General features: G+C 41.1%; 1 protein-coding gene across 1 annotated transcript in view; it reads left to right on the forward strand.

The window, feature by feature from the left end:
- LOC108097505 (longitudinals lacking protein, isoforms J/P/Q/S/Z) overlaps window positions 1-27,984 on the forward strand; it is a 70,195-nt gene that overhangs the window by 17,621 nt on the left and 24,590 nt on the right. Inside the window, 1 exon segment of the mRNA XM_017199818.2 lies at window positions 15,749-15,909. Coding sequence (XP_017055307.2) covers window positions 15,769-15,909 — 141 coding nt within the window. The 5' untranslated portion in view covers window positions 15,749-15,768.

Here is a 27,984-nt window from a genome sequence, read left to right on the forward strand (position 1 = left end):
ATAACGCATCCCACCCTCTAATTGCATTTTACCTGGTCGCCTTTAATCGAATTTTCCTGGCTTTTTTTCTCCTGCCAGAACGATGAGCAATTTCGATTACGCTTAAACTATTTTTGAGATTATATACGTATATACGTATACGTATACCTTATGCACCCATATAAATGCATTTTATTTTTTGTATTTTTTTTTTTTTTTTTTTTTTTTTTTTGGGGGCGCCCGATAAGTGGCGGCGTTGAAGGAGTAGCACAAGTCTGCGTCTTTTGGAAAGTGCTTCCGCATTTGCTGCGCCTCCCCGAAAGCGTCCACAAAATAGGAGTTATGTGCCCAGATTAGCGGGTGTGTGCTAATGTCTCGACGGAATCGCAACCCAAGGTTTAGTTTAGAGTGAGCCGCTCGCAGCGCGTTGTTTTGGGTCACTCTTTATCTAACTATCGAGTGCGGCCTAATGAAACCCATAACTTTTGACTTTTCCGGAGCGAATGGTCAACGCCTTATTGGGGTCATGCGAAAGGTGTTGATCGCTAATCGGCGAGGAGCTCAGCATATTCCAGCGAAAGAGTTTCCCGGCAGCTGGAGAAAAGCTTAGAAAAAATTAATAGAACGTTTTCTTTCCCCTCCTTTCAAAATTTGCAATAAATGGAATGCAATTGTAAGCCCATAACTTTTCTATTTTTTTTATCCAATTAACAAGTGGCATACCTCTATGAGTTTGTTATTTTAATATTTAAAAAATTGCATCATTACTTTCATTTTTTTGTTTATTGCAACTTAAATAACTGCAGCCTTTAAATAAGACATTTCTCAAAGCCATATATAATTTACAATAAATATTCAGAATTCCGATTTGTATTAAATCTCTGCCTTCCTTTCTCTTTTTTGTCTTGCAGGTGAGTTATTTCCACCGACTTCAATTAGCAATTGAGATTACTCGACTCGGCGAAGCAGGTAAAAATGCCTTAAATAGCAAGTGCTCCAAAAAAAGTATACGGCTCATGTAAGTGGTGCGTTTGTATGTGTGCGTTTGTGGATGCTCAAAGCCGTATGGATATGGATGCATATTCAGTCGGCTGATTTGGCTAAAGGCTGTCACATTTTCCTCGGCTGGGCAACTAAGAGAAATGACCACAAAATGCGAACATAAATCAACACAATGGCTAAAACGCTGATGCTGTTGTTGTTGTTGCCGCCAAAAGGTGTGGAGTCCGAGTTGCAACTGCAACAGCAACATGAGCAACAATTGCTGCACTGCAGCAGCAGCAGCAGCAACAGCACTTCGGCATATGAAAATGCAAATTTCACATGGGAAAAACAAGCCGCGGGGGATGACAATTTGCTGTTGCTGCAGCTCCTGCAGTTGTTGTTGTTGTTATTATTATTATTGTTGTTGTTGTTGTTGCTTTTGCATTTGCTGACTCAAAACAGTTGCAAAGTTGTTGCTGAATTAATAAACTTGCAACTGGCGGCGGTTGCTTTTGTAAAAATGCCGCCAAATGCCTATTTTGATGTTGTTGTTGCTGCTGCTGCTGCTGCTGCTGTGGTTGCCTTAAAGCAAACGATACGCATTCAAAATGAACGAAACAAAATTGAAATCTGACACCAAAAGAATTGACAGAAAGCACACACAAAATACACTAAGCACTGGAAGAAATATTTCATTAAGGCGCTGGAAATCATTAAGATACACCAATGGGAAATTATTGAAATAAAAGATAGAGAAGACCCATTGTTAAATAATTATTTGTGGATTGGGCTTCGTTTGATCGATTCCATATGATGCTAATAAAACAAAGATAACAAAATTAGAAACGTTCTTTTTGAAAAGTGCATTTAATGATCTAGAATCGGATTATATCCATAAAAATAGTTACAAAACAATCTTTAATCACATAACATCCATTGAAATAGTTGCGCTATCATTTCTTAATTAATTATTGCTCTCATTTATGTTCCACTAATTAAACAATAATGTGTGCATTTGTTAACCCTTTTTTGCCAAGTGCACAAGATACTTTGGCTAACAATTGCAACGGCTTTTCGGGTGACTTCCAGACTTGGTTCGACCAACAAAAATGCAAATTCAATGAATGCCCATTCGGTGTCCCCGTTTTTCCCTCGCCTCCCCAACGTGACTCAAATTGCTTTTAAATTGTTTTAGCAAGCAATAAACGAACCAACAGCGAGAGTTTAGTTTTTTTTTTTTCACTATTTTTTTTTATCCCTGCCAGCAGCTGCTGGTCCAAATATTTCTCTTTTTCAATCTTTTTCCCAGTTTTGGATTCTTTTTTTATTTTTGTTGTTTTCGTTGTGGCCGGCAATTGAAATGTCCCAGTGGCCAGTGGAAAATGTTTCGTTTTTTGGCCAGGTATGGCCTGATCTTAATTTCCATTGAAGTCCGGCAGCTTCCAACGAGGCCAAAAAATATGAATAACTGTTAATTGTACAAATATGCTGGGGTCCATTACAAAGATTTGAGATTTCCTTTATTTTTCCTCGACTTAATTGCCCTGCGGGGGCGGGAGTTTGTAATTTGTCTTTAGTTTAGCGTTTCCGTTTTGGTCTTTGGCTTGGTCCGACTTGGAGATTATTAAGGCCAGATATTGGCTGGTTGAGGGGGTGATTATAATTATGTAGATTTTTACAACTACTCGGGGATCTGGAAAAATTGAGAGCAAAGTTGTAATTGGGTGAAATAAGATCGTTTAATGGGGTTCTTTGGGGGTTAATTTAGCTTGTTACTTAGTTATACAAAAGTTTCGCTCGTTCTATATTAAATTTACAAATATGACACACAAAAAACTTTTTGTTATAATTTTTTTTTAAGTAAAAAAGTAAAACATTTCAAAAGTTGTTAATAACAAATATTTTAGTACGTAGTTTAAATTTTTTTCCCCTGTTCAGGCAAACCTTTTCATATGTTGCATATTATTCGCAATTACTAATGTTAACGTCCTTATCTGCAAAATAACTCTCTTTGAACCTTTTTGCCGCATTTCTAACCACCAGCTTAACTTGGCTCAAAGCAATGTGTCATATGTTTCCATGGGTGGTACTCCGTGTCCCGTATTTTGTAGTTTTTCTGTGCCGCCACAAGATTTATGAACAGAAGCCGTGGCGTTTGAAGTTCTGGGAGCCTGGCTCTTTGTCTTTCCCCTGTTGGCCTGTCACTAATGACAACGGTAGCAGCTACTGGTTACCATTTACCAGTTACCATCTACCAGTAACCATTTCCCATCTACCAGTTACCATTTACCAGTCACTGGTTACCAGTTACCAGTTACTTCTTGCCTTCTGCTCCTGTTGGCAATTAGTTAATTTACACTTGACCATTGTTGCCAGTTCCTGTCGCCCGATTGTTCGTCCTACCGAAAGAAGTCTTTTTTTTTTTTTTTGTTTTGTGTTGCAGGGCGTAAATCAAAGTCGGTGACTTAAACTTGGTGCGGCGTTCGCCACTGAAGCAGAAAATTACTTTCATCATAATTTAAAGTTACTTATGACCACAGCGGCGGGCTGCAACCGCAGTTCTTTTTTTTTCTTGTTTTTTTTTTCTTGCCTCTTGGCATGTTGTTTTTGTTTCGCAGGCAGCGATTGTCTTAGGCACACGGCGGCGGGGCACACAAATTGAAAAATCATCCAAAACCAGGATGTGCTGCTGGACCTGCGGGGCCCACAAGAAGCACCAGAAGAGAAGCTGAGCCAAGTCGGGAAAAGCCACGGCAAACCGAAGCAAACCAAAGCAAACCAAAGCAAGGCAAGCCAAGCCAAGCCAAGCCAAACATTTGCACGTCAAACAAAGTGGCAGTGAAATAACAAAATTATGTTGGCAGATTTGTGGCGACGACCCGGCGATGGAAATTATGGCAGCCAGCTTTAAGGAATCCCAAACGGGATGAGCGGGGGAATCACTTGCCACAAACAAAGAGGAAAGAGACCCACATCCAGGCATATATATATATATATATGTTTGTATATATATAATTGCTGTGTGGTGGTCCAACTGGTGGTGCAGTTTAAGTTACTACTCCTCGTTCTAGCTTGGTGACGTTTTGGCATGAATGATGTGGCGTGGGCTTCCTTTTCACTGGCGGGTTTCCCTCTTCTCCGCCACAGAACGGTTAAGTGCCCCCCAAAAACTGCTGTTTTTTCGAAATGACTTCTTTAGGGATTTTTTCCGATGGTCTTCCCTAAAATAAATGGGCTATAAGTCAATATTCTGTATTGACCACAGGTTTTACCCGGAGAAGGTTTCAAGGTTTTGTGGGCTATTATTGCTGGTTAACTATTAATTAGTATTTACCTTATATTAAAATGGATAGGAGTTTTATTACGATTTCAACGAGACATTACATTTTATGCTTGGATAATTATTTTCACAGTTATGGCCAAAATATGAATTTTTCAGGTGAAAAATTAATAACAGAAATGTAAGTAAGAGTCACCAAATTTTCTTAGGTTTTTTATGTTTTCAAAAATTTGTAAATATTTTTACCTTAGCTGGGGCCTTTTGAGAATTTAAGCTAAGAGACTGGCCATTTATTAGAGCTTAATTATCATCTCCCAGACGGAGACTCCTGCTGCACTTAGATTCTTGTGCCGGGCATAAATTAAGCATAATTTGATTTGCTGATGCAGTTGCAGTTTGCAGTTGGACGCCTCATCCATAACAATGTGGCTTCTGTCCCTCTCTTTCTTTCCCTTTCCCCCTTAACCCCCATTACGCCCCCAATCTGATAGCCGTGACTTTGGTCTAAGCCGCAGTTTTTGGTCTCCGAACCAAGTCGCGTCCACAATCAAGTCAAGTGTTTATTTGTTTATGGGAATTTTTCTCCTTCTTGTTTTTGTTTTGTTTTGTTTTATTTCTCTGTTTTTTTTCTCTTTTTGCGGCACCAAAGCGGAGCATGAGTCTCTGTCTGAGTGAGTGGCATGTTGCATGTGGCAGTTGCAGCAGCAACTTGCAACTGTTGCTGCTGCTGCTGCTGCTGCTGCTGCATTGGTGGTCCAATCTGGGTGCCTCCTCGATTGCGTTCCGTTCGTGCGTTTTTGTTTGCCGCAATTAGCGTGTGGGCAGTTGGCCCGGGATTCGCGAGGAGCATGCGGCATGTGGCAGGATGGATTTAGTGTACGGGGGTGTGGCAGCTGGATGAGTGAAAGTCGGCACGAGGCTCTACAAATGTACTGCCACAAAAAGAGGAAACTTTCAAATCAGTATTAAATACCAGTTATAGTAAGGAGCTTAAATATATTCAATGAACGAAAGTAAATCATTTCTATCACATTTTAATTTAATTTAAAGAAATATAATATAATTTTAAGAAATATATTGCAATTTTTATAAATGTTTATAGCTATTTAATATTCATTAAATCCATTTACAATTGAATTTAATTGAAGAAGGACAAACGTTCGATTAAAATGCACTTCAAAAATGTGCATCTTCTTCTAATTTTGTATGTAAATTACTTCCAAAAATCCAGGATACAAATATTTTTTCGAGTGCATCGGATTCCGAAACGTTCCAACCTGTTCCAGGTGGTTCCAAGCGTTCCGCGTCGCGTCCGTCGAACACCTGTTGCTTTTGTTGCCGCTGCTGCAACCGGTTCGTTTTGAGCTCGTTAGTTAATTCAAAGCTGTAAATATTATAACAGACCGCGTTCCATTATTGTATTAACAACAGTGAGCCTATATCTCTCCTTTTCCTTTTCCACAAGGAGCAAGAGAGAGGGAGATAGAGAGGGAGAGGGAGACAGCAAATCGGATTGATATACTCCAAACATGAGCAAAGGCATTTTGACAGAGATTTTCCGTTGGCCAACCACTTTTGGGTATTTTTAGCCTCGCTTTTCCACCAACAGACTTTTCCTATTTTTTTTTTTTTTTTTTTTTTTTTTACTTTATTTTTAGCTATGAAAATTGGCTTTAAAAATAACTGACACAACTCCTTAAAGTTTCGTTCAAATTAAAATGGAAATTTTTTGCATTGTGATTGATGTGGGTTAATTTGGTCGCTCAGCGGGAATGTCAGTGGGCGGTGGGCGGTGGGCGGTGGGCGGGGGTCGGTCCAATTGGGGGAGGGGCGGTCTTAATTGGCGGGCAAGGCGGGCGATGAAAAGTGGTAGATGAAAAATTGCTGGATGATGGAGAGATAAAAGTGAATGGTGAAATGGAGGGAAAATTAACAGCAATCGGAGAAGGATTTTAATTTCCTTGTAAGATGAGGAGTGTTGAATTGGCTTGAGAAATGAAAAATACTCAAGAGAGAAATTTACCAAATAATACTAGTTATACATTAAAACTTATATTATAAACAAAACAGAATAGGAAAAGAAGCTAACCATTTTTAATAAGCAAAAAATTTCCTAAGTTTAAAATACAAACTAAAGTAAATGGAGAATAATGAGAAAATGTCAAAGGTTTTTCTTATGCAAAACAAAAAAAATTTAGTTTTTACCCCTTTCTTTCAAAGATTTTTGCTACCCCTCTTTTTCCCCCTTCACCTTCGATTTATTGTGTTATGTTTTTTGTTCACATTACTCATACGCCGTGTGTGTTGCACATACAAGGAGAGTATAAAATAACAGATTTATGCCTGCGTTCCAGCCAATGACACGCCAATTAGCCGCCACCGAGCCAACAACAATGGCAACAACAACAATACCTGCAGCAACAACAACAATAACAACAAAAAGAACAGCAACAAAAACAGCAACAAGAAGCGGGCAAATAAAGCTTTGACATTTTTATGATGCTAAGCGGGGGAAACAAAGCAAAAAATGCAAGAAACATGGGGAGGAGCGAGGTGTGGGGGGTGTGTGTATGTGTGGCAAGTTAATGTCGAAAATCTTGTGGCAGCTGCAGCAACTGACCTTTGCATGTGGCAAAGTCGAATTGCGAATTGAGTTTGACAGCTGCTGGGGCGACACGATCCGATTGCGATTGCGATTGCGATCGCTCTTTGACCTTAATACGCGCCAGCTGCGCGTCAACACCCCCCGAAAAAAAAACAACGAGAGGAAATATGAAAAATATCCCCAAGCCACTCCCCACCCAAGCAGCCACGCCCCCCTCTATCCACCTCCCCCTCATACACAAACACACACACACAGATACACACACCCATCCATTGTCATTTGACACCTAATTTGGTGTGGGACGATTGCGGGGCGGTGCACGCACGATGGAGTCTCTAATAAGCGCTCAATAAATGTGCAACACCCGCTGGCAACAGCAACATGTTGCCGCTGCTGCTGCCACTGCCACTGCTGCTGCTGCTGCTGCGTGCGACAACAACAGCAACAGCAACAGTAACAACAACATGGGTCTCTCGCTTTTTGCCTTTTTGTAATCAACCGGGCAATCTCATTAATAAATTGCACTGCATGCAACATGTTGCTGTTGTTGCTGCAACGGCAGCAACATTAATTGGCTGCTTAGAGAGCTGACAAGCGAGCGCAGCTCCAAGTACAGTGAAAGCTGGCTAGGAGAAATTAGAGGGGATTAGGCCCCTTGAAAATCGGTGATAAAGATGGAAATATTTGATAGTAATCTTTTGTAGAAGGATAAATGTTTCTCGTTCTTCATCTCAATTCACAAAAATACTAGTTTAAAAACTTATTTAAATGTTGCCATATATTTATACTACATTTTGGGAATATATTATAATGTTGAATTGTATTATTTGTGTATTGCACACATAGCTAGTGTCCACTGTACCGCTTTGTTAGTGTTCCTGCCACGGGGATTTAACAAATTAAAGGTTGCCGATAGGTGGCGCTGCTGCAGGCCATCAACGGCCAACGGCCAACATTAATTGTTTATGCACTCTCAAGGCAAATGTTGTTGCTTTCGTTGTTGTTGTTGTTGCTGCTGCTGCGTTGCTGCTGCTGGTGGTCGAGCTTCTTTGATTTCGGGTCTGCTAATTGATTTTTATGCACCGAAGCAACAGCAACAACAACAACAAGGCGGCACATATTTTAAACACAAATTACAAAGCAATAATCATAAATCTTTTTTGCGGCTCAGCAAGCATTTATCAAAAAGTATATGTGTGTGTTTGGCAGATGGCGGACAAATGAGCATTGCGTGTGCCATATCAAAATGTTGCTGCCACCGTAAGTTGCAGGCAGTAAGTTGCAAGTTGCTAGTTGCTAGTTGCAAGTTGCTGTTGTCATCGCAGCAGAAAACGTTGATAAAATGGAGCACGTGGCCAGTGCTGCAACATGACAGCAATTATGGTTGCTTTAGCCGATGTTGCTGTCGTGTTGTTGCTGCTGCTGCTGCTGCTGCTGATTGCTCTTGATTAAATGCTAGTCACTCACTCGAGCTACAACAAAAAAAAAACCCCCCCGGAAATTGTTTATGCCACGAGCTGATGTTGCTGCAGCATCATTTTACGCACATTCTCAGCCGCATTTGCCACTTCCTGGCCAAAAGATCTCGGCCAGGTGTTGCCGGCCGTCAACTTTTGACTAAAGTTGATTAGTTTTAGATGGAGAAATTGAGAACATTTCCGCCTGGCAGCGCCGTTGCAAGTTGCACGTTTTACAGGTGACCCAAACGCATCAGCAAAGTAGCTACACGGTGACAGCAGCAGCATTCCAATGCCGTACAGCTGCAGCAGCAACTGCAACAACAGCAACAGCAACAACTGCAGCAGCAATAGCAACAGCTACAGTAAGCCCTAGCTTATTAAACTTTAATGACTATTGGGGTGGTCTTGGCACGTTGTTGCAGTTGCTGCTGCTGCTGTCGCAATAATGCCAGCCGAATAATTGCACTGGCAACGTGCAACGATTTGCGGCAACGAGGTGAAGGCAACAAACGGTGTTATTGCCGCTGCAGCCGCAGAAAAAGAAACAAAATGTTTATATGAAAATTGAAAATGATTATTGCGCAACGACGACGGCAACAACGGCAGAAAGAACCCGACAAATAGTCAAATTCGACACGCAAAAAGCAGCAGCAGCAGCAGCAACACCAGAAACACTAGCAACAACAGCAACACCAGCAGTGAGCCGTTTCATCATGGCCTGCACCGCAGCAACAATTGGCTAATAATATAAATTTTGTGGCCAAAGTAACGACAGCAGCAACCGTCTCGTTCCAAGGTTGTTGCTTCAACTCAACTCAACTGAATTCAACTAAACTCAAATCCACTCAACTCTGACTCTTTGTGGCTGATCTCGTTTTGTGTCCGGGCATCTAATTTAATTGCCTTTCAATTGCCGCTGACCTGCGCCTGGCAGCAATATGTCACAGCAGCAACAGCAGCAGCAGCAGCAACAGCAACAGCAGCAGCAACACTTGTTGCTGCCGTGCCACGCTGATGTTGCTGCCTGCCGCTTATCGTTCCACAAATAACTGCAAATTGTGCAGCAGCAACTGTATTGTTTGTCTTCGCTTATCTCGCTGGCCGAAAAACGAAACAACAGCAAAAGGCAACTGGCAACGGCCAGTAAATCAGTGAAACAACCACAACAACAACAACAGCAGCGGCAACTGGCAACAAACTGCCAGGCAACACGCATGCGCCGCCAAAAGTCATGTTCGTGCCACAAAGGCGACACCTAAGCCATACATATTGTAGGTGGCAGCAACTGCAACAGCAACAGTGCAACAGCAACAGCAACAGCAACAGCAACAGCAACAGCAACAGCAACAGCAACAGCAACAGCAACAGCAACAGCAACAGCAACAGTGCAACAGCAACAGCAGCAACACAAAGCAATCTGTGGTCACACTGCACGAAAATTAACGCGAAAATTATGCTAATGCGGTCCAAAGAGCACGCAATATTTGGCCAATTCCAAATAATGCATCTTTCGAATATTTTAAGGCCATATGGAGGTATAATGAGCTCTTCGTTTTGGCCAAATTCGACATGCAACTTAAGGTTAAAGTGGGGAAATCTTCCAATGGAAAAGAAAAATTACTTTGATTTGCATTAACTCAAACTAAATTAAATAAAATCATCAGTGGTATTAAAGAGTTTTTTTTTGAAGTAGAAAGTAAACTGGAATGGTTTTAACTGAATTAAGTCCTATACCAACTACCTCTTGGGGATTTTTCCCTGTGGAAAAACCAAAGGCTCTGCAACACACTCCTTAAGCCTAATCATTTTTTGGTAATAATTTTGCATATATTTCTTTCATTTTTTCGCGGCGGCTTTTTGTTGTTTTTATTCTTTACGCAACTCGAGGCAGCAATCCCTTTTTTTGTTGTCCGTCGTGGGTGTGTGTGTGTGTTGTTGTTGTGTTTTTTTTTTCATATATATTTTTTGGGGTGTGGGCGTGGGTCAGCATTTAAAGTGGGAGCTGCAGTGGGAGAGAAAGAGCAGCTGGCCAAAAGCGTTTGCCACTTTGAACTTGCCAAGGCAACAATAGAAAGCTGTTGGCAGGAAACTGAAACTGAAAAACGGGGGGAAAAGCGACAGAGAAAGAGAAAGAGAGAGAGAAATAGAGATAGAAAGAGAGAGGGAGAGCTCTGCTTTAAACGCTTTGGAAATTTATGAGATAAGGCCCAGAGCGAAATCCTTTCACCAGCCAACAGAGAACGATTAATAAATCAATAAAAAGCATTTATAATCATAGTTGTTGCTCGCGTTATTGCTGCCGTTGCTGTTGCTGTTGCTGCTGCAACTTCCGCACAGTGACAAGCGGCAATTTGAGGCGGCAACACCTTGGCAACAATGTTGCCGGTCGGCGAGAGAAACAATTAAGATGCCATTGGAGAGATGCCCATCTGGAGTCAAAAGGAAATCAAGGCAGCAGCGCGAATCGCAGCACGGCAGCAACATGTTGCGCAACTTATCAAAATAATCATCATTCGCATCGACAACAGCAACAGCAACAGCAGCAGCAACAGCAGCAACAACAACAACATCAACATCAAAACAGCAACATGAGCTGCGCAGGCAGCATTATGATAATCGCAAACGGTGTCGGCAATGTTCAAACAACGCGAACAACAGCAAAATTGCAACTGTTTTGCAGCTCAAACACCCATGCACTGAAAAAAAGTGTTTGTTTTTTTAAGAAGCTAAATATTATCAAGTTGTTGCAGATATCAAGCTGTACAAATAAAAATATCATTTGAATTTCATCAATTTAAATTTTAAAAAATATGATGATCCCTTAGAATTTATATTAATTTATACAGAAAATATCATAACATAACTTATGTTCAAATAATATGTTCAAATCAATGTTTGAATTTGCTTATGATTTTTTCTATACTCTTTTTTTTTGATTTGAATCTGTTTTTAAACAGATATTTCTACCTGTGCATAGTGACTGTCACCCCCTCGCTTCCCGCTCCTTCCCCTGCCATCATATCGCAATTAATAATCGAGTAGAGAGAAAAACGAGGCGCGGCATAACTGAAACTCAACTGCATCTCCGCTCAACTGCAGCTCAACTCAGCTCAACTGAACTGAACTGAGCTGCATCGTGCGCCCTTCTTTTTGATTTAAAATGTGCCGCCGTTGCACGTAGGCGTACTAGCACTAGCACTGGCACGCAGTTCACCTATCCCGCGAAAACAAGTGGCCGCCGCACCGGGGACTTTGCTCTGCCTTCATCAGTCAAGTGTGTTCTGTTGTCCGCTGCAGCCTGGACCACAAAAGGTTCGGTTCCCCCTCCCCCTCCCCCCAGTTGCAGTTGCATTTGCAGCTGTGAAGCTAGAAGCCAAGGATGCAACAACCAAGCAACTGGGCAACAGCAACTAGGCAACAGGCAACAGGCAACAGGCAACGGCAACTAGCAACATTCAACGGTAACTGCAACATGCAGCATTTGTGGGCTGGTGGCGTGTGCGTGGGCTTCTGGACCTGAACTTCTTTTTATTGCCTGGGTGGATCGAGTGGTGCGGGGTGGAGCGGAGAGATCATCATTGATCATTGTCTGATCTTGTGACCAGTGACCAGACTTTGACTTTGATTGCCATCTGAAATTGGGCAAGAAGTCGCTGCCATGAAAGAAAGTTGATGGTCTGTAGGAAATGATGGAACATCAGAAAGATATATATCGAATTTAAACTGAAAATAAAATATAAACTAAATAACAAATGTAATATAAATTCATAGGAACATTATATGATTAATTTAATTGTTGAATAAACTTGCCATTAAATCAACTTTCACATTGTTCTTCTACCGCATGAAAAGTGTTTATAAACATATTTTTCTAGATTCTTGAAATGAATTCCACCTTTCTTATCTCTTCGCATTTGTAATCCTCCTCGACACCAAGCAACATCTCACACTCTATCGAGCCAGCAAACCCCGCCCACCTTTAAAACCACTCGGCAATTAAGTTTATAAATAAATAAATCAAATGCAAATTTCTCCGGCAGCTGGGGAAGCAAAGGAAAAAAAAACGCATTCATGAAAATAAAAAAACGCAGGGGAAAACAAAACATGAAAGGCAAAACGGCGGCCTTTCTTGTGGGTGTGACATCGAGGGGCGGTAAAGGGGATGGGGGAAGGGGGCGGGGCCGGCGCCTCAGGTGAGCGGCCAAGCATGAGGAGTAAAAGGGGGAGGGGGAAAACGAGGAGGGGGAAGTGGAAGTGGAGAAAGGGGGGGTTAACCAAGAATCGTTGGCGGCTCGTCAGGGAGCCTTAATTAGAAAATTGCTAATAACTCATGCACACGAACAAATTTCAATATTAATGAGTTTTAGGCCAGCGTCGGCAGCAACATCAAGTGAGTGCAACAGCAACAACAGTAGCAGTTGCACCAGCAACATCAGTAGCAGTAGCAGCAACAAAAACAACAGCAGCAGCAACATATGCTGACTGAGTTTAGGAACTTGCAGCGGCGGGGGTCTTTAATTGAAAAAAACCAAGAACTAAGAGCCAAAAAAAAATTCAAAAAAAGAAAACAGCATCATCTTGACCAGAACTGTGCACTGTGGGAGATCTGTTGGCCAAAAGGCCCCCTCGTCTCTAATTTGTTACCTTTGTTGCCTGCTCACTTGGCTGCCTGTCTTACGCCGCTCATTAACTTGGCTGAAAACTCTATAGGCCGCAGCCGCAGCTCACTGAGCGGCCCATCATCATCATTTGACTGATTTAGTTGTCAGTAATGGTCGGGCTATCTCCCCCACCCATTTAACCCCGCCCACCCCCTCGCCCATCCATTTTGGCCGCCTTGGCCATCCCCCGTCCCATAATTAGCATGCAAGCGGCATAAATCGCAGCAGCAACAACAATTAACAGACCCAAATTGCATGCAACACAGCGGATTTTTCTTTATTCTCTGCTATTTTTTAGCGGCTTTCTCTGGGCTTGGTGTTTCTTTTTTTTTTGTTTTTTTGTTCAATGTTTCCTTTTCTTTTTGTTTTTGTTTTTGTTGTGTTTTTTTTTGTCTATATTTCTCCTACTTAGCATGCATTGCAGGCAGTCATTGACGTCTGCAACAGAACACGTAGGCAAAGCAGCGACAACAGCAACAACAACAACAACAACAACTAGCAGCAGCAGCAGCAGCAGCAGCAGCAGCAGCAGCAGCAGCAGCAGCAGCAGCAGCAGCAGCAACAACTGTCAATTATATTAGTTGTTGTTACTACACACAGCGCTAATTCAAAAATCATGCGTGGGCAGCAGCAGCAGCAACACGCCAGCAGCAACTGTAGCAGCAGCAGCAGCAGCGGCAGCAGCAACAGCAACAACAACATTGCCGCACAGCAGCAGCAACATGGCCACTTCTTACAACTTCTCTTAATTAAGTGTCGACCTGCCGTTGCATGCAAATGGAAAAACAAGAAGCTTTTCCCGCTGATGTTGTTGCTGCTGCTGTTGTTGTTGCTGTTGCTGTTGTTGCGGTTGCTGCTGGCAATGTGGCGACCTTTAGCCATTGCGTGTTGCCTGCCACTTGGGCCATAATTTCCAGGCCAACATTTTGGCTTTTCTCTTGTGTTTGTGCGATCTTTAACTGAATGGGAAATACTGTGAAAAGGTTAAGGAAACACAGTCATTCGAGAGAGTGCTAAACCATTTTCCAAATGTCTTGAGAACGAATGGCAAAATAAATATGGAAAGCGTAAGCTTAAGCTTAACGATCCAGAATTATAAAACTGGAGTGGTTTGTTTTGATTTCCCTGTAATTAAAATAATCAAGTGTTAACGGTAACCGATTCGAAAGGCAGAGAAATTGTAATGGCGTGTTTTATGCCATTCTTTTTTTTTTTCCAGTGCCATCTTGTATGTCTTTATGTGCTCCACTCAAAGTTCGCACGAATTTTCCAGCGGCAGGAAAAATCGGGAGGGAGGGAGACAGACAGAGAGAGAGAGGGAAATAACAAAATGCATGCGTAATTTACGCTTTACGATCGCAATGGCCTCAGATACAGATTCTAACTCCTCTATAATATCGTTATCGAGCTGCGAAATCGCTTCGAGGGGCTCTACTTTTAGGGGGATAAACGGGGGCTAGAAAGGGGGTAAAGGGGAGGGGGGTGAAAAGAGGGGAGGGGGGAGGGGGAGCCCAGGGGCGCTGGGAGCGAGATCCGTTGCATGCTGTGTGCCCGGTGCGTAGTGCAATAAATCAAAGTTTTATTTGTTGAAATAAATTCAGAGTTTATTGCTTCGTTATTATTTCGGTTTCTTTTTTTTTTTTTTTTTTTGTTTGTTGTTGTTTAGGTTTTTTCTTGGGTTGTGTTTGCAACTGAGATTGCCAACACCATCGAGAGGGGAGAAAAAACGGAAAAGAAACAACAACAGCAGCGACAGTTAGCCATCAAAACAGCGCTGTTTGGCCGGAAATGTTTGCTGTTACCATTGAGTATTGGTGTTTGTGTGTGTGTGTTTGTGTGTTTGTTGGCCATTTCTCTTCGAGGTGGAGACTTGCCTAATTTCAGATCGTTTCGTTGATTGCACGAATGCCAACTGCTCGATTAATTATTTAGACATCAGGTTAATGCCAGCCGAATGGCGCGATCTGAACGAGATAGTTAAAGCCAAACGAAATGAACGGGCTAATTAAAGTAAGGGAAAGTGTAAGAGAATATTTTTTAAAGAGTTTTCAAGTAGAAACTTTTATTTCAAACACATTTTGCATTTAGCATCTACAATTCTTGGGCAATTTTCCACAACTCTAGCTTTAAGCATCTACCACTCTTTTCCCCAACTTCAGTTTTAAATATGCAACAAAAAAATATTTGAAGTCCACAAAAATTTATCGATTGTTAGACCAAAAATATTCACTGCCTGCAGAACTGTGCAAATAATACTCGGATGAAACTGCAGAGTCAGCGTTTTGTTATGGAAATAACGCAGTGACACGCCTTGTCACGCCCTCAATTGCCTCTAACCCCCGCAGATAACCCCCTGAATATATAATTTGTTTTTTTTTCTTCTGTATTTTTTTTTTTTGTAATTTTTGTATTTTTTGTTGGATGGCAGTGACATTTGTGAACCCTGGGCAAGATTTCGCAATTTGTTTGGCATTTGTGCAAGCGCTTTGGCATTAATTGCATCTAAAGATACCGATACAAAGATACACCTATCTGGGTGCATGTATCTATCTGCAGCATGTGCGATTGATTACGCAATTTCAATTAGCAACAGCCGCAGAACACCAAATTAAGAAATTACTATTTTCAATCGAGAGTCGAGAATCGAGAATCGCGGTTCGCAATTCGAGTTGAGTCGAGTCAGTCCCTCCCAAGCAACGCAACTAATTAATAATATATTTTGCAAAGCTAATACCGATTAATAAATAACATATATATTGTGTATATTCTGTACTTGCAGCAGCGTAAGCTGTCACCGACATGGGCAGTGAGCACTACTGCTTGAGGTGGAACAATTACCAATCCAACCTGTTAGGGGTGTTTAGTCAATTACTACAAGACGGGAGCCTGGTGGACGTCACACTAGTTTGTTCAGAGGGCACATCCATCAGAGCCCATAAGGTGAGTAAATATTATATATATTCGGAATTATAAATACTTATTTGGATACCTCTTTAATTTTAACTCGGCAAAAAGCTTACACAAAGCAAATAGTCTTACAAAACTAAGAGGTAGTTGGGAAAATAAATCAAAACAGAACAGAAGAGTCAGTATACAAAAATAAAAATAATACCTTAACTATTGATAAAGCTTAAATGTATTTCTTATAAGTTTTTTATACAATTAGATATTTTTATTTATTTATATTTAGTCAACTTAAAAATGACACAGTTTCTAGTTTATTTTCAAACTAGTTTGTTTAAATAAATGAAATCACTTTCATTTAACCACATCTGTTATTGTCAAACTTTTCCTTCGCTTCTCTGAAAGAAAATTCCATAGTTGTCTGGGAAAATCGAGAACGCGTGAATTGTAACTGTAAAATGCGGAAGTCGGCGATCAAGGTCGAAGCTTTGCGTTTGTGTTTGCTGAACTGAACTCCCCCCCTTCCCCTTCCACCTCCCCCTTTCCACCTGTTCCCTTCCCTGCCCCTCCCGTTATGGTTGGGCCTCCGCCGCTCTTTTTCCTTGAAATGCCAGGCGCATAAATTAACGCAGCAACTACAGCAGCAGCAAACCCAACAACAAAAACAGCAACAAGATCAAATGCAATTTACACATTTGTCAGTAAATTGTCAACTTAACGCGAGCCAAAGCAGCGACGCCAGCAGCGAATGTTGCTACTGCAACAGCAATAGCAACAGCAACAGCAACAGCAACAGCAGCAACAACGGCAACATGTTGACAAGGTCAGCGTCTAATGGAAATTGACGGCAGTGCAACCGCAGCCATCTATCTCTTCCTCCTCTCGCCAAGTGTGAGTGCATAAATCATGCGTTGCCCAGACGACAACAACAACAACAACAACAACTACAGCAAGAGCAACAGTAACACCAACAGCAACAACAACAACTATAGTAGCAACAACAACCACTTTGTGCACACGTCTGTCAATTGAAATTCCTGTTAAATTAAGCGGAAAATATTTAACTGCGTTAACTGCGGCCAATGCAACCAGCCAGCCAGCCAGCCAGCCAGCCAGCGAGTGCAGCCAGTGCAGCAATACCGCTCTTGCCACAAGATGTTGCCCCCACTTGATAAAGTTATTTGTGAATCTGGCCAGGAAAAACTGGTAAATTGTTCAATTATAAATGTTCATCTCCGACACTCGGGAAACATTTTCATTAGCCGAAGGGGAAGCGATGATCAGAATGAAAATGAGAATGGGCATGAAAATTATCCAAGGAAATGGAGCCCGGCGAGGAGAAAATCGAGTGGAAATGCCACAGGCAAATTGTCTCAACAAATACTAATTGACACACCGGGCAATAATGTTCAATTTAGAAGTTATTGAAGAAATACCAGCCACTAATTGGATGCAAGTACTAAGAAAGCAGGAGCTTGGATTAAAAACGTTAGTTAGACAATTTTTAAAAATGAAGAAAATAGAAAGGTAAAGACCACTGCTCATCCATCTTAATTAGTTTTTGTGCCTTTTCAAGCGGCAACCAAATCTAAATCTATTATCTGTCAAGACTGCTAGAATGGCAGGACTCCAAAAAAAAAAAAATGTTTATAAAAAGAACTACTCGATTAGCTCATTTTCAGTTCGATGCAAAGGACATTCGGACATTAATCCTTGGACTGGCCGCCTTCCTCTGTTTACTGGCAAATCAACTTCATTAGGCATGGATGGCAGAAGAATGAAGAAACGGCAAACAAACAAACAAACTGATGAGTTCATTTCCGTTTTAGACACATTCAAAAAAAAAAAAAAAAAAAATGAAAACAGGAGAGAGAGAATAGGAAAAGGCAGGGAAAACAGAAAGAATTTCAATTCAAGTAGGAGGAAAACGGGGACGGCGCACAGGACACACATGTCCTGGGCAAACTAATTAGCAAATGCACATAGAAAAAGGAGAAAGAGATGACAAAAAAAAAAAGAAAACTGTCGACGTTTAGAAAGCGACAGGCTAAGGAGGCTTCGAAGGATCCAAAGGATGCGTCGAGTGGCAGGACATCCCGCAGCCCCACACCATCCAAACTGTCAATTACTTTTGCATATATATACATATGTCTATATATATCGGACGACTGCCTTCTCGAATGCCAAAACGAATCCAGAGGCGCCTTGGAAATCGTTCCCGAAACAAGGACATCACATCCAAGCCAAAGGACAGCGGAGGAGGAACAAAAAATTGTTAAATTGATTAAAAAGCAAAGTGTCGATGAACGAGGCAATGATGACAGCAGGCACTCAGCCACTCAGCCGGCGAGGAGTCAGGATCAGTGGCCAGGACATGCAACCAGGCCAAAGTCAATTCAATGAAAAAGAAGCCAACAGAGGCGGCAACACACCAAAAAAAAAAAAAAAAAAAAAACAAGTTAACCAACGGCGTTGGCAGGAAGTTGCAGAAAGAAGGGGGCGAAAGGGGGTTGGGGAACGACAACCAAGTGATGGTCCTGCATCCTGGCCATGCGTCCTGAAATGGAGCCAAGCCAAATATGCCCTCATGTGCGTGGAATGCACTACTGCGAGGCGTGCTTCGAAAGTTATGCAAAGCTTAGAAAAAATGTGAAGGTCTATTTATTAGTTATTTTTAAAGGGACAAAAAAATTAAACAAATTTAAATTTATTTCAATATTTTGAATATTAGGTTTTGGATAAAACTTGTGTTTCTAGTAAAGGTTTTTCATTAGGAAAATATGGTTTGAATAACTAGACATATCTGGGAACACTTTAATATTAAGCATAGGTTGTCTGTTTCAGAATAGTTCTTGACCACAGAACTTTTCGTGCGGCCCTCGTTTTCAGTCGATGCCTGGGCATCGTGTGGAAGTGATTTTTTTACCCACCATTTGCAGTTGTAGTTTGCCTTTTTCCTCGACTCCTCCTGTGTGTTTCTGCCACAGGCTTTTGTCCTGTCGCGCGTGTGAGTGCAAGTGGGAGCGAGACGGGTGGTGGACGAACGTGGGCGAGAAAAAGAGACGGACAGACGACGACGGGCGTCGGCACTTTAACTCAATTTGAGGCATTTAACGTATGCTCGGTTGATATTTGATGCGATTTGAGAATCGTTCGCAGCTGCCTCATCTCATCGCAGGACTTTTTGCTCTCGCCCGTTTAGCGAGATTCTTTTTTTTTCAGTTTTTTGTGTTTATCTTTTTTTTTTTGGCCGACAACGAAGCAGCCGAAAGGCAAACAAAGTGTAACAAATGTCGTTGCGGACAGGTCAAGAGGAGCTGGCCCGTCATCGCCCAGCGTTGGCAAATGACTTTCAATGACTTTTCCCTAGCAGGCAAATTTCTGTTCAAATATTTGCAGCAACCGAACGAAAAAAAAGAAAAAATAGAGAAATCATGCAACATTTTTGTTTCGTTTTCTGTTCTTTTCGAGGGACTTTTTCCAAGCGGAGTTTTTTTGGGGCATGTGTGTGTGTGTGTGTTGTCTTAAGCTGATTTGTTGGTCAGCTAAGAGTCTGATTGAGTTGCCCACCTTCTCTTCCCCTTCCCCCTCCCTCTCTCTCTCTCTCTCTCTCTCTCTTTCTCTTGGCAAATTTGCATGGACATGGCTTCGATTGGGTATAACAGGGTGTTAAACAACATGCCAGACATGCCAGAAATATGCAAAGGCAAAACACTTAACAACGGGCAACAACACATTTTTGACAAGACAACGGCAACGGTGCGGCAAAAGCAACAGCAGCAGCAGCAACAACAACAACAACAACCAAAACAACAACAACAACAGCAACGGCAAAAGCAACAATTGCTGTAGAAACTGCAATGGTAACAGCGGCAACATGACGTGACCGCCTCTATTGACAGCTGCAACAACTTGCAACATATGTTGCAGTCCGTCCGGCAACAACAACACTCGCAGCGCCAATTTGTTTGGCCCGGCCGTAAACATTAAAATCAAATGTCAATAAATTGTACACGTACTCATTTTAAATATTTCTAAAGAGACAAGAATTTACTTTTCCTCGAGCGGTTTAATTCCATAAACCATTCAGAGCTAATGCCTTTTAATTTAGTTTAAAACCCTATTAAAGTCGCCATAAAAATGTTTTTTTTTTTTTTATTAATGTGCGACTTGTTCAACGATTTAAAACAATTAAAACTCATAGCGAGAAATATTTATGAAGGTTTTTTATGCATTCTGCATTTAAATATTTAATTGGAAAAAGGAAATCTGGCACAACTTGCGTTGTTTCAGATTGTACGTTAGTTTATTTCCGGTGGCATTAAAAAACCTTTTCTTGGTGTAACGTTCAATTTCTTACCTCTTTATCTATGGAAAACTTCTGAGTTTTCAATGGCTGACAGAAAACATAAATTTTTGGAGTTTTTAAATGCTTTTAACAAAAGATAAAGCACATTCCAAAAATGCAAATGCGCATTTTTTACGAAGACCACGCCTTAAGCCAGACCGCCGAAATAAAAACAATGGTAAACAGCCCCCCAGCAACAAATTTGTGATAAATTGTTTTGCATAATTTTGTAACAAGAGATTATTAATAAAACAGAACAACATACATAAAGCAGCTGCCGTTGCCCCACACACAAAATGCCAACTAATTGCGATTTTATGTTAACAACCCGAATCGAACAAATCGCGGAAAACTGAAAACCGAAAGCCGAAAATCCGAAAAGCTAAGCCAACATTTATCTTTCATCGCTCATAATGTGGAGCAGCAAGGCGTGGGCTGATTTTTCTTTTTTTTTTTTTGTTGCTTTATTATTTTTTTTTTTTTTTTGGTGGGTGGGGCAAGTGCAATTATCATTTCAATTTTCCACGGCCCCCTCCTCCTCCTCCAGCTGAACGTTGCCAACTGCAAATTGTCTTGCGGTTTTCTCTTGGCCAGCGCCGCGTATGCGTAATGTGTCGAGCACCGACTGGCCATTGCGCATACGCCGCGTGGTCACGTACTCGACTCAAATGCGCTAATCCATCGAGACAGGCCAAACTACAATATAATTTGATAATTAACCACATAAAATATGTAATAACTGCGAATGTGAATGCGGACAACGGATCAGGTGGTGAATGGGCCCAAAAAAAAAAAAGAAAAAAAAAGAAATACGTGCGCTCACAAATGGCAAAATGTCAGAAATAATGGCAGAAACTGCAATTGGAGCTATAAGATTGGGAAGTAAGAATGTGATTTATAGTTAGGCATTGAGAAGCTCAACATTTCTTCTAAATAAAGTAAAAAATTTACTACAATATATACAAATGGTAAAAAAAACAATTTTGAGAAAGAAATTATTTAAACAAATTTAGCTTATAACTCAATATTCCTATGGTATTTCTAATATAGTTAAAAACGGGAGATTCATAGGTTTCACTTTGAAAACTTTAAAACCCAGCCCCCAAAAACATGAAGGAAAATATGGGATCAGCATTCGTTGTAGAACACGATTCGCATTACGTATGCCATAATTATCAATTAGCAATCAATTGATTATATCACTAACACACCAAAAGCAGGGAGTATAACGACGATACTAAGACAATGGACAACCGGCAACAATAGCAACAAAAAAAAATTGCACTAAGGCATCAGCAGCAGCAACCATAACTCGTATTTTCCGCTGCCGACGGCAATATCTTTTTTATTTCTCCTTCTCTTTTTTTTTTGGCCTGGGAAAAATCCAGCTACAGCAAAACTGTTAATTTAAATTGGAAAATTATACAAAAATATTCAAAACGCTTGTTGTTGCTGCTAGATTTTACATTCGAATCTGCCTGTTAATCTGAGCCGCTCTCAAACGTCACGTTTTCACGCGGCCAACTATGCAACAACACGGCAGCAACATCAACAAGTTGCTGTTGTTGTTTTTCATGTTGCTGCTGCTGTTGTTGCTCATGTTGCTGCTGCTGCTGATGTTGCTGTTGCTGTTGCTGCTGTTGCTGCTGTCGCTGCCTCAGTCAACGTCAGTGCAATCAACAAAAGCAATTCACGCATTCAATTAAATGCCTTCAAATGTGACTTGCCGACATTTCTTTATGTTGCTCGTACTGGCGTTGTTGCTGCCATAGAGGCATGCATTAAAATCGTATAAAATTGTCATGTTAATAACCAATAATTGTTAATTTACAACTCACACACGGACACCGATAAATACACGCTGCGATGCCGAACCAAAATAAAAAAAATCGAATGAAATCGAAGTCATAATACACTGGCAATCGTTAAATTAATTTTAAATGGCATATTAAAATGATAACTTTGTCGGGTTCATTGAAATCAAATTAGCAACCTCACAATGTAAATTTCTCTATGGTTTTCTGAATAACTTAATTTTGTTACTCTTACTCTACGTTGATGGATTTTAAGGGTATACAAAAAGTGTGACCAGCTGCATTTGTGCATAAGACATGTACACTTGTACAGTTATATGTGTGCATTTTGGTTTCGTTTTTTGAGTTATTTGCTTTTTGCTTCGTTTTGGCATTTTCAGCATGTCCATTAACATTTTTGCCACATTTTCGGCTGCGTTTATTTCCTTTTTTGTGTTTAGGTATGCGATTGTTGGCCGAAAGTATTTTAAAAATGCTGACAAGACAGGCAATAAAAAAAAGAGAGCTGCTGCAATACTTGTTACCAACAATCAAAGTTTTGTTAAATAAAATGTAAATTCTTTTACTTTTATTTACTTAGTGGTTGGCAATATATTGCAGTTACTAATGAAATAGTAAAATTTGATTCAGTCAAAGCTCAAGCGAATTAATTTGAATTTAGCTGCCTTCTCTTTTTCGCAATTTTAATTACACATATCGACTAAAAGTTGACGCCATTTCACTACACTTGCCAGCCTAACATGCAACAAATCTTTAAATACCTGAAAAAAAGGCAAATAAAATAGCTAAAGCAGAGATACCAGGCAAATTCAAATAAAACGTGCAAAAAGAGTAAAATAAAATTTTTTATAATTAAAATTAACAACTTTTCTTGTCACGACTGGCGACGACGACGACGACTCTCGAAGCCAACTTGTTGCCTGTTGCTGCTGCCTGCTATAATTATGCGCATTTTCAACAGATTTATATCTGGCTATTGCTCTCTCTATCCCTCCCCCAATTACCCCATATATCGCCCTCCCGCTCACTCAAGTCGAGCTGCAAAACGCATACGGAAAAAAAAGAGGAAAAAAAAGATAGCGTATCTCATTAGAATTGCCAGCTGTGTATGGGCTTTATAGATAGATATAGAAACCCAACTCTGTATAGTATATAATTAGTAATTGTTGCACAAGCCGCCAGCCAAAGGCACCAGGCAACCGACCGCCCCCCTTTCCGCCCCCTTCGGGCCATTATTCTAGCATTTATACAGAAAGAGAAAGAGAGATGACAGAAACGCAAGCCAGGCTAAATTAAAACCCAGTTTGAAGGTCAACAGCGACACGAGCTGCGTGGCCCGGCAACAACATCAGCGGCTACGCCAGCAACAGCAACAGCAACAGCAACAAGCACCGCCAGCAACACCAACAACAACAACAAAGGCAGCAGCAGCAGCAATATCAGGCAGTAAAACTATGCACAAATGTCTCGGCTTGAAATCTGACGTCAGCAACAGGAACTGAAACTGAAGCTGAAAGCAATCGCGTTGCGCATGCGTTGGCGCTGATATTCGCATTCTCTATCCCTCAGCTTGATTTTCTGCTTATTGAGTGGTGTTTTTTTTTCTCCTAATTTTCGGGTGTTGGTGTTGCATTAAATAAGATTAATCACCGCCAAAAAAAAGTGCGGCCAAATGTGTCCCATTAATCAGCGAACTTGTAGGAAATTCAAGTTAACCCCAAATCAAGCGGGCGAGGAAAAAAGTTCAAAGGAAAAAGAGAAATAAAAGTTTTATAAAGTGATTGACTGCACTATAAAAACTTGATTAAACATTTTGGGGGAACATGCCCTATCAAAACATAATCTTAATCTTAATATCGTCACAAGTTTTTCCCGAATTATAAAATTTATTTATAATCCAAAAAATCATTGAAATCATTTTTAAAATATTATAAGGTACTTACGCCCACTCTACTTTTCTCCAAGCAAACTCCCTCTCTCTTTTTTGTTTGAGCTTGCCACAAGGAACTCGTTGCCAACTGATCGAATCGTATTTAATGTTGCTGCTGCTCTTGTTGTTGCCGCTATAGTTGCAATTGTTGTTGTTGCCCGTTGGTCGTGTTGCTGCCGTGCCCATAACGGTGTCAATTAAATTATGTTGCCGGCAACATTTTACAATTTGCAACAAATTGTTAACAGCAACAACGACACAAATCAATATTACTTTTATGTCTGCTTGTCTGTGTGTGTGATTGTGATTGTGTTTGTGTGTTTGTGCGGCATCGATTCTTTGACTTGATTGCGGGGGCTGGGAATTCAGCTTCGGGCTTGGGGCAACAATGCATTGCCAGTTCCTGTGGTCCAGAACAGCGCTTTTGTTGCTTAGCGTGGGATAATCCTTCTTCGACCAGCGAATGGCCTTCGAAATCACTCTTCATCACCTCTAAGCAGACCAAAGCAATTTCTTAAAAAAAATAATTTGCGTTTCTGTATGGGGTTTTTTTCGGCAGGTCAAGTGCGCTTGGGCTTCTGGATAGTCTTCTTTGTTTATGGGTTATACTCTACAAGAAAGTATTTTGAATATAGAATAAAAAATAAAATTATAAATTCACAAATTACCCAACATTTATTGCAATGATTATTTATTCCATCGATAAGCTGAAACGATTGTAATTGATTGTATTGTAACTTTACCAGACTTCAAAGGGTATTTCCATAGTTGCCATCCCAATTTATCTTATCCTTGCTCGGTTCTCTGGGTCCGTGCTTTGTCCTTCCCTTCTTGTGGTCGTCTTGCAAGCTTCCGGCCCCGAAAGACAACTCAGGTGACCACAAAGGCTGACCAGCGGCGAATTTTTCGTCTCACGCAATTGTTAGGCAATGACAAAGGACTCCCACCTGAGATCGCAGGCTCTGACCGAGGGTCAGAGGATTAGGGACAGGGGATAGGGGTTGCCAGACGGACCTTCCGGGACGGCGTCAGCTTTTGTGCGTGTGCCCCCCCTCTCCACACTTCTCCGCTGCCCCGAAGAGCTATCCGAAAATAAATTAAATAAAGAGTGATATAAAAATTCTATATGCTGACCATTGGGCGGATATTATTTAGACGCTATTGTGTGGCGCCGTCCGTCGTTTGTGGCTACCTGTCTACCTGCAATTAGCTTGGCCACAGCTGCTTTAAACCGAATTAATCAATGTTTGATCAAAAGAATTTACCTTGAAACCGGAATTGTTATCATTAATAATAGTAATCATAAACGCCGTGTTTATTCGCCGTACAAACACTTTGATTTGATATAGAAAACGAATCTAACTAAAAGAATTGAAAGCCTGATATTGTAGTGCACGATAAAGACGTACCTTTTATTTACTGCTATTATTTTGACCTTATCTGTATTTAGTATTGTATTTAGCTTGTGTGTGAGCAGCCATAAATTAATTACGAACTGTGTTAACAATGCAATGCAAACTGTAAGAAGAGAAAAAAAGCCGCATAAATCTTTCAGAATGCGCATAAATTTGCATTGGCGACCTTGGACGGAGTTGCTACGTAATGTCCCCTTCACCATCCCGCTCTCCCCCACCGAACCCGTTGCTTACACACACGAACTTGTTTATCATCAGATAACGGCACCAGTTGATAAAAGCTCACACACTCACACCTAAACCACTTAGTGCGTACGGCGGTTTTGTATCACCTTTAAAGGAAACGAAGTCATTGATACCCTAATACTTGAATTTCCATATCTTTTCAAATTACTGCAACAATAAAGGTTTACATATTTGACGCTTTCTTCCCAGTTACATAACTATATACTATTACTATTTCAAGATGCATACGAAGGTCTACGTAACTGTTTAAACAAATGCAATTTTTTTAATCCTGAAGGTTTATTATAATTTAATTTTTACACAAAGCAACACAGTAGTCAAATGCACTTTCGATTGATCATACCCGACTTTTTCTTCGGAACGCAGTACAAATATTTCCCATCCAAGTTCAAGTTCAATGTCATTCGGATTTATGTTCGAGTGTGTGAAGTGAGTGCGCGTACATATGTATGTTAGTATATGTTAAACGCCAAAACCCGTTCAATCAAAGCCCCATACACACATACACACGCATCGACGCACACTTACGCGGTTTTTTTGCAACCGTGTGCGTTTAATGCGTGTTCGTTTATCGTTCGCTTCGTTATATTTCGTCTCGTTTCGCGACGTTTTGTTGTTGCTCTCGTATGGCAACAAGTGGGCTGAGTTGCCAACGGCCTCCCCTCGCACTCCACCCACCCCCCGCCTTATCAACTGGTTTTGTGACGTCATCGTCGTGTGCGTGGCCTTACGCACGTTTTACGCACATTTTTTTCCTGTCTGCCGTTTCTGGGGGCGCGTCTCATTGAACTTGAAAAGCAGAGAGCAAAGCAAAACAGAAACAAAGGCAGTGGGAAAACAGCTGATTTTATGCGTGAGGCTTGGCAAACAAAATGTGGGGGTGGTGAGTGTGCGTGGAAAAAGGCGGTGTGTGTTTTACTTTAATGGAGTTTGATTTAATGAGCGTAACTTCTTATGACAGCAACACATTTGTAGTGAAAAGACAATTTTTGGTTGCTTTTAAAACTAAAATAAATTTAAAGAAATAATTTTAACACGTTTCTGTTAAGTTTGCCTCTCAAAAATAAATCAAAACATATCACTTAAAGACTTTTCTTTTAGTAATAGATAGTCTTTGGTTTCCAATTTCCTTGGGCTTACTGTATTTAAAGTATTTTATTTGCGTATTCCACTTTACTGCGTTTTTGGTTTCAAATTCGGTTTTGGTTTTGGGTTCTGCCCCCACGTTCCTTTTTTTTTCCTGTTTGCAAATTTTGTTTGGACTTCACATCCAAGGTCAACGTCAACGCATTAGCGACGTCTCGCTTCCTCCCTTTCTTCCCCGCTCTCCTTCTCTCTTTCTTAGTCTATGCAATCACTCATACGTACAGAGAACCGAAAATGAAGATGGCAAAAAATGTGAAGGAGCCGAAACCAAAGCAATATGTTAAATTTTATTTAATATCGAGGTAGATTTATGGATGACGAGGAGAGAGGGATAGAAGTAGCCGGAAATTAACGCACCCAACTGCAGCCGTAATTAGAAAGAGACGGCTACAGCGGCACACTTTGATGAGATAATTTTCGAAATTATTTATCTTCGCATTTTGTGTGTAGGTGCCTGCCAGTTCGCATTATTTATTTATTTATACTCGAGTGTTCCCTTGCGTTTTTTTCTTCATTTCGCAATGCGCGAACGCTTATCGCCACGTCTGTCTCGCTCTAGCGCCCGCGATCGACGGTCTTCCCTCTCGCTCTCGCCTCCCTCGTGCAATCAAATGGCAATAAAAACAACAACTATTGTGGAGCTTTGAAAAGCTGCGTTGCGTGTGCCTCTCCCTCGGCTTCCTCTTCTTCACGACGATTCTGCTTAATGCCGTGCACGTGTGTGTATGTGTGTGTTGGGGTAAGTGTGTGGACACTTGTGGTCAGTGAAATAGGTATGCTATTTGGGGGTTTTATTTTAAAACTCAACGAATATTTTGTTCGGCGGTTTAAAGTTTTTAAAGTGCAGTCCACTTTTTGAAGTATTTAGCCTACGAAAAATAGAAAAGCCTATCTTTGGTTTTAAATTTCCACCCCGGCTGTATCTATGTTCGTTCACTGTGCTGGTGTGCAAGTTGTGCGGTTCCGCTGCGAATGCGAATATCAAGGTCAACTTGTGATGTGTTGCTGCCGCCGTCTGCGCTCCGCTCCCCCACCCCCTCGGCCGGCCCCCTCCGCTCCACTCCATCATCTCGTCACTCCCCCTCGAACCCCTTGGAGCCCATAAAATGAGCTCTAAGAAAATAATTAAATGGCAGGCATGCGAAAGAAAGACGGCAGTGTCGGTATAAAAAAAACGCAATTTTTGAAGCGCAGTTGTTAAATTAGAAATGC

Source organism: Drosophila ficusphila, unplaced genomic scaffold (assembly GCF_018152265.1).
Source record: "Drosophila ficusphila isolate 14025-0441.05 unplaced genomic scaffold, ASM1815226v1 contig_197, whole genome shotgun sequence".
In the NCBI taxonomy this organism is placed as follows: Eukaryota; Metazoa; Arthropoda; class Insecta; order Diptera; family Drosophilidae; genus Drosophila; species Drosophila ficusphila.